Genomic DNA, 15,048 nt, shown 5'->3' with positions numbered 1-15,048 from the left:
ACCCAAAATGGGCCCACCTGGCGTTTAGAGATGCAGTGGCTGAAAAGGATGTAAAAATTGATTGGGTTCGTCTATTTTTAAGAAACGGTTTTAATTACGCAGGTGAACGTTGGCGCTTGTTTCTATGGTGTCGGCGTGACGCCTTCAAAAAGCTCCAAATCCTTGACCTTGACGTTAACCTTTCATCCCGTTCTCCCACAAATTCTTCTTGGCTCATCTCTCCCTTCCACTTGTCCTTTTTTGTCTCGCGGGTCAGAAATTGTCTACATTAAAAGTCCATTTGGAGCCCTGGTGGTGTAATCTACACTAATGTAACATATTGGGCTTATTATTGGAGAAGAATGGACAAAAAAAAAAAAGGTCATCAAATCCAATGGGAAATCTATAGAAATATTACCTCAACAATGCAGAGATGAATTATTGCAATCCAAGGTAACTTACCAAAAAATTAATTCAAATGGTATTACAGTAGATGCAACATATATACACATTTTTATTATTTTTTTTTTAATCATTCCTGCTGATTAAACAGCCTTTTGGAAATAATGGAATTTGATGTTGGAAAGCAAAAGAATGTCAGGAAAGCCTACTAGAACAAAGTACACTTCCTTTGTTTATTGCAAGTTCTCCCAAATGTCTCGCGGTAAGCAAAATTCGTTAATGAGAGAATATTTTTCTTTTGCTTCTGTTCCTTGTTTTTCTTTTAGTAAAAAAACAAAACAATAACTAATACATAAAATCAAATATTTGAAAAGGAGAAAAATATCAAGGAAAAATAGTGTCGTGAACCTACATTAGTTACGGTCATAAATTAAAATCTTTAAAGTGCTTGAATTAGTTTTAATCAAGAAATTTGCAATTTTTTTGACTGGTGTGGCTTGAAAAAGAAAAATTGCAAAAAAGAACAAAAAAAAAGTATGGTCATCACTAAAAACCAACAATAACAGAACCGCTGTATAGCCAGCAAACACTGTACCTGCAACCAAATACTTTTTTGGTTGAACATGAAAAAAACAAATCACCATCCATGTATGACTGCGTAATCTCTGCATTTTTTTCAGCAACTCCAGCAAATATTGTGTAACATTATCTAAAAATGTTCATTAACGGCAATGCGCATTTGTGTCAAACGTCACAAAACAAAAATGGTTTGAAAAGATTCACAATAACAAAATTTAGCGAGCAATTGTTTCATGTTCCAATTAATTTGCTCATAGTTTGAAAAGGAACATATACTATTCCTTAGAGAATTAAAAAACATTAAATATGCTGATACCTCCCTGTTATTGTCACTTTATATGAGGTTCATTGTGGCACTTTTAATGAAGAACATATTAGTGATAGGAAAATTAAGCACTTGTGATATTTTTTGACCCCTCTAGATAGTGCTCTTGGTTTTAAGATGAAGGCTAGTGCTAGAGAAATGCATGAAATTTCCACATCATCTTTAAATCAAGATTGCCATCTAGAGGAGTCAAAAAATATTTCAAGTGCTTCATGAAGCTTCATTTGTTCATCAAGAGCTGCATGCTCTAACTTTACCATAGGTTTGAATGTGTTTGGCCACGTTCAAGTTTTAAGCAGTTGTGCTCACTTCTGTACTACGTTTCATTTTATGAAAACATGTTTTCAATTAATTGTACATAAATGGTGGACCAAGGTTGAAAATTAGATTTATTTTTGTATCCATTATCACAGAAACCCGGCATTTGCTTAGGACTGTTGGACTTTTTATAGTCACTTTACATTTGGCGTATTTGAGCACCGGTCAATGCAATGTTATAGCTGCATAGACGTGGCTGAACTAAATTATTAACATTGCCTAAATATGCTTTTAAAGTTTGGGTTAATCATAAATGAGTACCATACATAGAAGCAGTCTATCCTTTAAATAATAATAAAAAAAAACAACAACAACTGTTACATAACAAAGTAAAGTTGCTGCGGAGTGCCTGTCAAAGTTTTTATACAGTAGCCTATTACTGCCTTTTTATTTTATTTTTTTTATTATTTTTATTTTGTAAATAGTCATTCTAACAGCGCCTTATCCTATCTGTGCATATAGGCCCTTGAGGAACAGTGGATCATAATGAACTTAATCATGCAGGAAGGCCATTGTTAATTACAAGACCACCTAAGAGAGAGCTTAAATGTGCAGAAGGTTAATACCGTTTTCTTTTTTAATTAATTTTGCTTATGATATCTTTAAAAAAGTAATCCTAGCACAGGTGGGGTAACTTCTCTAACATGAGCTCAATGTAGATGTCAGAGAACTCGCAGCGCAAATATAGCAAATTTTTAAAAAACATTTTCAGATCAATAGTAACCATAACTGATGTACGAGAAGAACAGCATACAATCTTAACATTGTAAATATTATGCATGCATGCAGCCTACGCAATATGAACTACGTTATATCCTTATGCACACTCACAGTAAGTTTATTTTAACATATGTATATTACATACAAGTATGTACTGTACATTACGTGAATGTACGTATATTAAGAATTAGTATATTTTATGTAACGTATATGTACGTATTTTACGTAAATGTATGTATTTTCCGTATATGTATCTTATGCACAAATCTGATATGTACATACCTTAAATACATGTACATATATGGACATCTGTTATGTATATATGTTCGTATTATGTATGTATTATGTCAGAATATTACATATATAGTATGTATATTATGTATATTCTACATATTATGTATGTATAGTATATAAATATGTAGATATATTACATGTACATATATTATGCGTTTATACACATGTATATGTACATATATTACGTATGTTCGTATATGTACATTTAATCGTCGTTTTATAATGTAAAGGTAATGGTGTTTGACTATGTATATTACATATATGTATATTACATATATTGTATGTATCATGTACATATAGTATGTATATCTACGTATATTATGAATATGTACATGTATTACATAAATGTATGTATATTATGTGTTTGTACACATTATGTATATGCACATATATTACGTATGTTCGTATATGTACATATAATCTTCGTTTTATAAATTAAAGGTAATGGCGTTTGAGTGTATATTACATCTATCTTACATATGTACGTATAGTTTGTATACGTACATATATTACATGGATATACCGTATGTATATTATGTGTTTGTACATATTATGTATATGTACATATATTACGTATGCTCGTATATGTATATATAATCGTTGTTTTAAAAGGTAAAGATAATGGTGCTTGCAAGAAAATCACATCTTTTATTTTGTTTCACTTGTACTGAATGCTCGGTCGTTTCCTACTTCTCTGTATCTTCTCGTGATCATCTAATTCTAATTGATTAAAAAAAAAAAATCACTCCCTTGTCATCACATGGCAGCCATGTGAGAATAAAGCAGACCTTGTCTCCAAATTTTTGCCTTCAGTTTCCTATTACCAAAAAAAAAAAAAACATCCTCTAATTAGGATGCTATTCATCCCTCATCTTAAGAACGATTTTGTTGATGCAGGGATCATATTCCTATGATGTGTTCAATAAAGCTAAAGACACTTAATACATACAGCCTTTCCTAAGTAATTAAATATTATTTCAAATGTTCAACATTCCGGGTCCAGGCCCACTGAAATATAGTTCCTGCAAAACGGTAAAAATACAACTTGTATAACGGTAAAGACATAAACGGTTTTATAAGCATGCGACTTGCATAAAACGAGTCTTGTGTTATATCCTAAAAGTCACATGGGCACACATTTAAATGAGACCCAGCCATCAATTCATCCATCCCTTTTCTGTTCTCCTCATTCTCATATTTGTACTTCCCACAAGTGATACAGAACAGGAGTGCTCCCGTGTACTGACCACAGGGTTCAAGACCCCCCAGGGGTGTGTACGCCGTGATGTGTTTGGATTGGTTGCCCCCCCGGGGAGCGTCTTGCTGGCTGGAGTAGAGGAGCAGGCCATTTCCTTTCTATTTGCTTAATTGATTGCCTATTTCATTCATGTGGTGGGAATTGGCCACAGGCGAGCTTTGTTATGATGTGGAATGCCTTGTTTTATTCCAGCATTGCCCCTTTGCATGTCATTGGGGAAAAAGAGCGTTGGGGCAAACGATGACTGTTTGATGATGTGGAAGGCTTTGTTGTTTCTCCCACATCCCACTTTTACATGAATGTCATTTTAAAAATAGTACATTATTGATTTTAAATAATGGCGGTTCTCTATGATTCAAAAGGAACATTTCACTTTTGAGGGGAGGGAGCTTTGTTGTGATGTGGAAGTGTTTATTTTTTTTCTACATTTTCTGTTTACATGACTTGCTTTGATTTAGTCCTGTATGCATTTTTTATGTTAAATTACGATGGCTTTTCATGCTTATAAAGGAAGATCTTATTTGAGGGCAAGAGGTTTGTTATGATGTGGAATGCTTTGTAGTTTTTTTTTCTACATCCTCTCTTAATATGAGTGTCACTTTTTAAAATGAGGCTCGGATGCATTATCGTTGTTGTATTCGTTATCTTAAGTGACAGTTCAAGAGGAAAATTTCACTTTTAGATGGGGCTTTCTTATGATGCGCAGCATTTTTTTTGTACATTTTCCCTTTGCATTAGTGTCCTTTAAAAAAATGATTTTTTTATGAATTATCCCTCTTAAATAATAATGGATTAGGATTCAAAAGCGACAACTCCATTGAGGGGCATGAGCTTTATGATGTGGAATATTTTGTTGTTTTCTTCTTCATCCACTCTTTACATGAGCATCAATTTTTGAGAATTTTATATGCTTTAGCCACCTTGAATTATGATAACTCTTTAGGAGCTAAAAGGAACATTTATTAGAAGGGAATGAGGTTTGTTGTGATATGGAATGCTTTGTTGTTTTTTCCACTTCCTCCATATACATTTGTGTCATTTAAACAGAGTTTTGAATGCATTATTTAAAAATATATGGCTGTTATTTATGATTCAAAAGAAAAATTTCACTTGAAGGGAGAGAGTTTTATTGTGATGTCGAACACTTAGCCGTTTTTTCCACATCTTTTTTTTCCATGTGTCTTTTAAAAAACGCGTTTGTATGCGCTTTCAATTTTAAATTATGTCACTCCTTTCTGAATCAAAAGGAACAACCCACTTGGTGGGGAGGCTTTGTTATGATGTGGAATGCTTTTTCCACATCCTTCCTTTACGCGAGTGCTGTCTTTGAAATATAGGTTGATGTGCATTGTTTTTAATGATGAAGCTTCATTAGGATTCAAAAGAGACGCTTCACTTGAGGGGAGGGGGGGCAATTGAGATGGAGTGCGGGGAATTAACCGCAGTGCTCGGCTGCAGTACCTCCATTTCACCTGTAGAGGTCTCTTGTGCACCGAGGGTGATGATGCAGAGAAGAGGAGGGAAGAAGGGGGGGGCGTGATCTGGATGGAACAGCATGACGCCTTGTGGTTACATCCTTTGATGAGGGAACGGGTGGCAGCAGGGGGTGGGGTGGGGGTGGGGGGGGCGGAAGCATCTCACACACACATGCACATCATTTACACACGTGCACGAATGTATGGCAGATTTCTCTGCATTGCTTTTTTTCCTTTTCTTTTTTCTAATCACTTATCTCTAGGTACCCCCCCCCCCCTCCTTGTTTTTAGAACTATCCCCTAATGTCCTTTTCTCCTTTGCCCCCCCTCACCATCCCATCCTGCCCCCTCCCTCTGTGATAGGTTTTTTTTTTTTTGCTTTTCCTGCCAACAGCCAGGTCTGTTCCGCATAGTCAGCACTCCTCCGAATTCCTCTCCCCTCCCCCCTCGCAGCCAATGCATCCCATAATCCCGTGCCCCCCCCCCCCACACACACATATGCACCAACCCATTCCTCTTTTCTCGCCGCAGTGTTTGCGCCCCTCCGCCGAAGCGTTTTTTTTTTCTTCTGCATTTCGAAGCGCCAGGTGAGCGTGCCACTCGGTCGGAGGTGGGTGAGGGCTGGCGCAGGACTCGGCGGCCAAGGCGGGAAATGCTGCAGGAGAAAGAGAGAGGGAGAGAAAGGCAGAAAGGGAGATAAAGCAACCCCCCCATCTCCAGTTTGCGCCTTTTTCCAATGCGTAGAAACACTCCGCCTCCTTTCTCACCTCTCCTTTTTCCCTTTCCTCCATTTTACCGCTCATACCTGCCCTCCCTCCTTGGATTTTATTTTCCATCCACATTGAAGTGCACTTACATCACAATCGTTTTGAGCTAAAATTGCCACCGTTAAAAAAAAAAAAAAAAAAAGTCTCCACTTGCAACCCTAAATTTAGCTGTTTGGACTTGTGCTTGAAGTCCCTTGTGGTAATCAATAAAGTGACCGCATGACACCGGGAAGGGGACGAAAAGCGTTTAACCACACTTGTGGCTGTCGGCGTATAAAATATTCAGCAGATGACCAACCCAAACAACAGTTAGTTAGCAAGTGAAAAGTCAAGTCTGTCAATGATGGAGAGGAACTCTCCGTGGTGCTGAAAGCTCCACTGTTACCTATTTTCAAGTTATTAACTCATTCAATGCCAGCCTAGTTCAGATGAATATTTGACGGTTGAAGTCGTCAGTGGCACTGAATGAGGTGTTCAGCAGATGCAACACTTTCTTTTTTTTTAATGAGTACAGTGATCCCTCGTTTATCATGGGGGTTGCGTTCCCAAAATTACTCATAGTAAGCAGATTTTTTTAAGTTGTTATCCTCCATTTTTTTTTAGTTTTATCTTTTGCTAACAAAATGAATACATAACATAATATATATTTTTTGTCTGATCTGACCCAAAGGAAAGAAAATATAAAGAAAAATAGTCATGTAATCCTGGAAAATATATGGGCAATACATTAACATAAATGAAAATCTATGTCGTAAAGATTGAATTATTATACTTTTAATAAAAAAAAGTAATAAAAATAAAATTGCTCTTCTTTGACTGATGTAAAAGGAAGCAAAATTGCAAGAAAAATGGCGACATAAACCTGCAATAGATATGCTGATAAATCAAAATCCATAAAATAGAGGCAGAATTTTTTAAAATTCAAATAAAATGCAATTTACTGGTCTGAATTAAAACAAAGGAAACTAGCAATGTAAACTTGCAATGGATATGGTTATGAGTGAAAATCCATCGTAGCTTCATCATTATTTTTTGCCAAGTCCCCCCTAGAAAAGAGACCCCCACCCCACTTGACGTGCTGACTATCGTTAAAATTGTATAAGTATCCTAAATCTGTATTCTTTTTAACATTAACAAAAGTAAAAAAGCAACATAAATCAACTGTAAACAATTGTTAATTATTTTTACCGCGTTTATGCGGGTTACAGCTTAGTCTGAAACTGAAAAAGTGGATCAAAAAAAAGTCTGAAAAAAAAAGATGAAAATTCTTATTTTATTGCAATGGCATTTCACATGACAAAAACAAACAAACAGGCAAAAAAAAATATTTATATATATATATATATATATATATATATATATATATATATATATATATATATATTGATGGACACGTGCAATAGATGAATGAAAATCCATTTTGTAGACTTACAATAGCTTTTATTCATTTTCCTATAACTTTTTAACTGGTGTGACTTAAAAGGCCAAAAATTGGAATGGAAATGCGCAAAAAATTATGTAGTGGAAGTTGATTTTTATTTTACTAAACAAAATTGCTGTTCTTTGACAGGTCGAATGTAAAATTGAGGATAGTTGCAAAAATAACATCAAATTAAAGTGAGAAATAAGTAAACCAATCAATGAAATCGCTCTTTAACCTCCTTAAACCTCCACTTTATACGTCGTGAATGAAAAGTCATACAGTAGAGATTGAATTTTATTTTTAATCAATAAAATTGCCGGTCTGACCTCAAAGGAAAAACAAATACAAATACTGATACAAACTTGCAATAGAAAAGTTATGAACATAAATGAAAATTTACCATAGTGAAGCCGTAATAACCGAACCGTGATGTAGCGAGGGAACACTGTAAAACACCTTACCTGCTTTTCAGCGCTTCTTCTCTCATAAAAAAATGGCTGCAACCCCAACTTGAGACAAAAGTGGAAGTCTCTCGACTTAAAGGTGATTCCTTAATGCGGAATGTGAGGGCGATGGAGGTAGGGAAAGTGCAGGAGAGAAAGTGCTGAGCGGGAGGGGGCGTTCGTAAGGGAGGAGTGTTTTGATTGTTTTTTTTTTGCGGTTAACATGGATGGACACACATTTCTGCGCTGTGGATTGCGACGCATGAAGCTGTGACCTCTTTGCAAATGTGTGTGTGTGTGTGTGTGTTGACTGCAGCCCGATTCATTCACTTTTATGGCACAGCATCCTTCTTCCGAATGAGGAAGATTCATGCTGCATTCACTGTCTCTCTTTTGCTACTGTATTTTTTTTTTTCAAGCACATCCTTTGCTAACCTGTTTTCCAAAGTGACATAATCGTGCATAGCGTGAATCTAAAGTGGGGAACACAAGCGCGGACACGCCACACTCATGGGAGGCAATTAACACACACTCACATCCACATACATGCTGCTGCGGAACCTTACGTCAGAGATGCGTTCAGGATCAGGAGTAAAGCGGGGGAGGGGGGTGGAGAGGATGGACCACCACCACTCCACCCTTTCTCCTCTCCAGTTTGCCATTCTTTTCCCCCTCTCGCACGAATGTGGCCGTGCGGGGCGGGGGTAGATGGCGCGCATCTCACAGTGGCCTAATTAGCCAGCGGATTTGAATGAGCACCGACTTGAGCGTCAGTCGGATCAATTTCGAGATTGCGGGATGAGGAAGGGGAAAGGGGAGGGGGGGGGGGATAACGGTGCCGGGCAATTAAGTGTCTTCATCATTAACAATGCGTGAGGATGTAGAGAGAAAAGGTGGACAAAGTATGGCCCTGCGGCCATAAACGGTCCGCTCTGTTTTTTTTCATCTGGCCCACCGGGTGTTTATTATCAAGATTTGTGTAATATTTATTGCATTAATTTAGCTTTTCACACTTTACTTATCCTTTGTGCGGTATTTTGACCTTTTTTGGGTCACTTTCCTCCTCACCATTCTCGCCGTACGCTGGTAGTGGTCGTGCCGTGTTGAAATTTGGCGTGTTGTCAACATCTGGGTGAAATTTCAGCTCCATAGTCTCTTCTTTCACTGCTTTCCCTTTGATGTGAAGTGCCTTTAATGTCAAGATCAGAGGATAGGACACACTACTGCACAAGAGTTAAAATTGTTTGACACTATCATTTTTTCAAAATGTTGTTTTTAAGCAGAGGTCACCTTGATGGTTGGAAGTTTTAATCCTTTCGTGTCAATTTCGAGCCAATTTGGGCCATTGATCTAGAAACAAGAAAAACCATAAAAAACACAAGGAGGCTTAAAATTACTGTAATCTGCCTAAACAGGTAGAGCTTCAAAATGGCAGCATGTGTTCACTCCTAAATGCTTTCAAAATAAATTTATTGGATGGCAAAATTTGACCATTAACATCCCTGCCCATTCCCCACAATGCAACTTTTCTTTAAAGTGACACTGTGTGAGATTTTAGCTACAGACAGCAGGAAGAATGTTTATTGCTGCGTTTACTGTAATGCCCCAAAGCTCCTACAGGCATATGCGAAAAATTAATTTGTAATTTAGGGGCATTACGGTAAACACAGCAATACACACTCCTCCTGCTGTCCGTAGCTATAACAGACATGGCGACATGTAATATAATGATCTTGACCTCTGATTATATTTCAAACATACTGTTGGTCGTTAAGAACACATTTCTTTGGAAATTTTTTTGAAATTTATAATCATTACTTCGTTTATTTTTAATGAAGAACTAAATCTTACACACTGTCACTTTCTTTAAAGGCCAGGGTCAGCATGTGTCACTCCTGCATGCATCCGCTCACACACCTCCCCTTCTCCACCAGATTTACGTCCCCGCACACCTCTCTCACTCACAGCCACAAGCTCACAGTCTGTGTTGTGAAAAATTGTTCCCAAAACGCCCTTATACAATGGAATGAGTCCGTCGATATAGAACAATGAGCAGTGGTTTGGTTTTCAGACAAACAAGCATTCGTTTGCTGCAAGACCGAGCATTAACAGGCTGTTAGACTCCTTCAAACTTCACTTATAAGCGTAGGAATGTTATGGCAGTGCATCGGTAAAGGAAATAAAGTAAAAAAACTGCCAACTGGGTTTGCTTGCTCTTTGTGTTGTCAACACATCCCCACCAATGATGCATTTGAAATCATTTTCCCGTGTTTTATATATTTGCATATTCCACATCATTCAAAATCATCCGCATAAAATTTCTCCAGAAAATGTTTTGCTTCGATTTTCTTTTCATATTTAAAACTTGACTCCCCCTCACAGCACATCATCCACGAACGATCCGGTTGTTTTAAAAAGGTTTGCCCGCCATGTCGGTTACCGTTCAGCTTAAAGCCTTTTTGTCAGCTAGTGCACATAACAAGGTTATTTGTTGACCTTTTCCACCCTAACGCGCTACTTTCCATGGTTGAGAATCCACATTCCGCTAAAACGCATCTCTCTCTCTCTCTCTCTCTCTTCCCGCAGACTCCTCCTCCCGCCTCCCTCCGGTGGCTCTCATCTTCTCCCTCCTCCTCCCTTCTCTCCTCCCCCCCCTCCGGTCCTCTATGCTCAGTTCGGTGTGTGTATCCTCTTTCAAAGGGCGCAAGGGTGGGAACAAGTCGTCCAACAAAGCATGTTACAGCGCAGACATGACTTGTCCGTCGGAAAGCGAGAAAATCGTGATAAACTGCGGCGGGGTGCGCCATGAGACCTACCGGAGCACCCTGAAGACCCTGCCCGGCACTCGCCTGTCGTGGCTGACCGAGCCGGACGCCTTCAGCAACTTCGACTACGACCCCAAATTGGACGAGTTCTTCTTCGACCGCCACCCGTCCGTCTTCTCCTTCATCCTCAACTACTACCGCACGGGCAAGCTGCACTGTCCCAACGACGTTTGCGGTCCCCTCTTCGAGGAGGAGCTGGCCTTCTGGGGCATCGACGAGACGGACGTGGAGGCGTGCTGCTGGATGAACTACCGCCAGCACCGGGACGCCGAGGAGGCGCTGGACAGCTTCGAGACGCCCGAGCCCGACGCGCCCGACGACGACCCGGCCCTGGGGGGCGCCGACGGGGACCTGAAAAGACTCTGCATGCAGGAGGACGCCAGGAGGGCGGGATGGTGGAAGACCTGGCAACCCAAGATCTGGGCGCTCTTCGAGGACCCCTACTCGTCCAAATACGCCCGGGTGAGTCCGACCCCCCGCCGTCTCGGAACTTTTTCCCAAAGTTATGCGCATCACTGTTGCTACCCGCTGTATAGCGTGCACGGCATTGCAGGATATAGACTTTCTGCTGATGAATAATTCATGAAAATCCAAAGAGGCGCGCATCAAAAGTCTTCACGCCGCATTCGCTCCGTTTTCACCGCTTGAACCCGCCATCGATTTCGATGCGCATCGTGGCGGCCCCCTTTTTTTTTCCTCCCCTTTTGGCGACGCGGATATTGCCGCAAAGAGGCTCTCGTCTTTTCTCGCGTTTGCCCTTGGTGCCGCTCCGCTTGTTTTTGACAGCCGCCCCCATCCCGTTTGAACACTAACATGAGTGTTACACGCGGGCTCCGTCACTTTACGCGCAACTTGTCCTCATGTGTTGTGTGTGTGTGTGCGTGTGTCCCAACCCGGGACAGCTCAAATCTAACACTTTGCGGTTCTGGTTGTCTTGTGACACGGATTACATGGATTAGGAAAGATGTGGACTCACATCACTTATAAATGCAAGTTATCATGCTGTGATGGGGATTTAATACAAATCAATTTGTCTTTTAGCATCCTGAGACCAAGCTCTTCATTTACGTCCACTATAGAGGACATTTGTTTTTTTGGTGTTTATCTCCATCTACGCCGCTAAGTCCTAGTGTACTCCGTAGAGGACATCCTGGCTTTTCCCATGTCTCGTGCTTGGGCGGAATGCAATTAACTTTGCTGTCTCGCCGAGACAAAATGGACACAATAGTGGACGCAAATGAATAGGTTAGGTCTCAGGAGGGTACGTGGCTTGTGTTAACTGTCAGCTGCTGCGCTCATAATTTTACATCCCATTGGGACTAGCTCAACTATGGGACGTACTAGAAAGGAAAACATTTCAAGTATACACAAGATATGAAAAGACAACGATCAGATTTTGGTTTATCGTTACTCGTTGGCTTTTGTGATTGTTTCGCACGACAAGTCGAATCGAATGATTAATTACATTTTGGAGTTAAATAGCGCCAATGTAGTTGCCACAGGAAGGCTATGCATATTGAAGTTGCATGCGTGTTGGGGGGGTTATGCAGAGTGCAGTGCAGGTATGGTCGCCGAGATGCATTCATGTATCGTCCCGGCTCCGATCTGCCAGTGTCAAACGGCGATGCAATCCCCCCGACTCTTTTTTTTCTTTTGTGGGCGGGGGGGGGGGTCCAGAAAATGCAAATGAGCCAAGGAGATCTTGGAGATACACAGGAGGAAAGACTAATGATTTAAGGGCGACGAATCAAACAAATCAATGTCTTCATTTGAGCCCCCTCCTCCCGCCCCCACCCCTTTCGTTTCATGTTTTGTCGATGTACCGTAGCGGCGCTCACACGCGCACACACATGCTGATATCTATGCTGGCTTTTCTGCTGCAGTAGACGCCGGAGAGAGGAGGGGGGAGCACTGGAGAAAGAGAAAAGAGGTGCAGAGGGTGCTGGTGCTGCTGGTGGGGAAGTGTGTGTGTGTGTGTGTGTGTGTGTGTGTGGGGGGGGGGGGGGGGGGGGGGGGGGGGGAAGAGTACCAGATAGGCAGAGCGAGAGAGAAATGGAGAAGGGGTGAGAGAGCAGAGAGACGTGGGAAAGTGGAGTGGGGGGGGGGCAAGGAAGGATGTGACAAACGTGATTGCGTGCGGACGGAGGTAGGGGGGGACAGGGGGTGTCTTCTTTGCATCTTCGATTATCTGTGAAGGCTCCAACCATCCAATCTCCCCTCGAGCTCGGCTCTCTGCCTGCGCGCTTATCGATTGATATTTCATTGATTATCTGCAGTTTTGTGTGTGCGTTTGAAAGACGCGTTCGCATCAGCTCTTAAGAAGCAGCTGCTTTCATTTCGCAAGACTAAAAAAACACACACACATTGCATATTCCACTCGTGTCCTTTTTTGAGCCACTCTTGGTTTGCATACATGAAACCAGTTTGTGCCGAACTTCGATGTTCGTAATATTCACCAAGATATGCTAGTTAAAATTATATTTATTTTCTATTACTAATGTCTTTATAAATTGATGTTGCCAAATGTGGCCCTTTGTCCACTAAAGTTACCTTTTTTGTGCACTCAAAAATAAAAAAAAAAAGAGTCAAAAAGTTATCCAATTAACCAAAATAGTTAGGTCAAAATAAATAATCCACAAACCAACCCAGAACTGGTTTGTCGGATTTTCATTCTAACCCAACTTTTTCAGGTAAATGGGTAATTGGGCTAAACCAACAATGAAGTTGCATTGTACAAAACATACCACCGACTTTTGGGTTAAATATATCACCCCTAAAGTTTATTTTTTGCCCGTTTGGTTTATTTTTGACAGCTTTTAAAGTGCTCTCTTTTTCAGTACCACAGTAGGTGCTAAAACATGACTTTTTTATCAGTAGGTCATAAGTTAGGCATGTGCGAATCCGGTCCTCAAGGCCCGCATGTTTTTGGGGGTCTGTGATGCCAACACACCTGATTCAAATGATCAACTCATCAGCAAGTGCAGCGGAAGCCTAATAATAATCCCGATCATTTGAATCAGCTGCATTGGATGACGGAAACTTCAAAAACATGCAGGATTGGGGCCCTCAAGGACCGGATTTGGACATGCCTGTCATAGGTACTTTCAAATAACTTAAAGGGACAATGTGTAAGATTTAGACCGTTTTACGGACAGCAAGAGGTGCTAAATTTATCATTGTCGGTAGCTATAACAGACATGGCAGCCTCCGTAGCGGTGCCACTCCTCATGTAATATCATTTGATGATAACTAGACCTACGATTATATTTAAAACACACTGTTGGTCATTAAGAACATAATTATTTAATTTATAAATTTTTTATTGTCTAAATCTTGTACATTGTCCCTTTAACTTTATGAGCAGAGATGGGAAATCCAGGTCCAGAAAGTCAAAAACACTGCCACATTTTGGATTTAGCCACAAGTGCTTCCAGTCAAATGAGATTGTTAAATTACCTGTTAAGTGAAAGCACATGTGGCAAACTATGGCAATGTTTTTACTTTCTGGACCTGGATTTCCCACCTCTGCATTATAATGTTAAGTTATTTGGAAGTACAACTTCTACTGTAAAATACACAATTTTATTTTGGTGTGGCTACAAAACAACATTTTAACTTACAAATATTCTTTATCAACATTTATAGCAATGTTTGTTAGCATGACGAACAAGCAAGTTGTTCTTGCGAAAACAATTTACTGATTTTTTTTCAACATATCTCTCAGTTGAAAAACAATACGTGGAACAATTAGTTTTGTAAACTATTGTTTCTTTTTTGTAAAATGGCACAAACATAAGGCTGATGTTGCAAAAGCATGCCATGGAACTAAATGTTAGCTAGCAGGCTAGTCATTAGCCACTTCATCAACAAGTTGAATTTACTAATCCACTTTCTTGGATTCAACTAGTTGCTAATCACATTTCTGACATTTTGTGAAGTCTATAGTCTTCATACATTTGCACAAATCACAGAGTACGAAATTATGCTAGCAAAGGATCGGAATAGCTGTTGCTAGCCTTGTTAGCCTGCGTTCGAACCGCGCTGAATTCATGCTAACTTTTGGGCAGGGAAACCGGATCCCCTCTTTGCACACCCTGAAGGTCGCACTGTAGCAATCGCCGCGACGGTTTTCGTCCCTATTTGTTTTGTGCTGTGTAATGCTGTGCTGCCATAAACACAAATTCGACCCCGAGCGCCTCCGCCCGGACGTGGCGTCCGTCCCCTGATAAAAAAGCACTGC

General features: G+C 40.1%; 1 protein-coding gene across 5 annotated transcripts in view; it reads left to right on the top strand.

The window, feature by feature from the left end:
- kcnc3b (potassium voltage-gated channel, Shaw-related subfamily, member 3b) overlaps positions 1-15,048 on the top strand; it is a 52,660-nt gene that overhangs the window by 1,272 nt on the left and 36,340 nt on the right. For all 5 annotated transcript variants that reach the window (XM_088439771.1, XM_088439768.1, XM_088439766.1 and 2 more), the window contains exon 2: positions 10,570-11,270. In XM_088439771.1, the coding sequence (XP_088295897.1) occupies positions 10,650-11,270 (621 nt within the window). In that variant the 5' untranslated portion in view covers positions 10,570-10,649. The remainder of the gene's footprint in view (positions 1-10,569; positions 11,271-15,048) is intronic.

Source organism: Hippichthys cyanospilos, chromosome 17 (genome assembly GCF_059441005.1).
Source record: "Hippichthys cyanospilos isolate Australia breed blue-spotted pipefish chromosome 17, RoL_Hcya_1.0, whole genome shotgun sequence".
NCBI classification, from domain to species: domain Eukaryota; kingdom Metazoa; phylum Chordata; class Actinopteri; order Syngnathiformes; family Syngnathidae; genus Hippichthys; species Hippichthys cyanospilos.
This window is presented reverse-complemented; position numbering and strand designations above follow the sequence as displayed.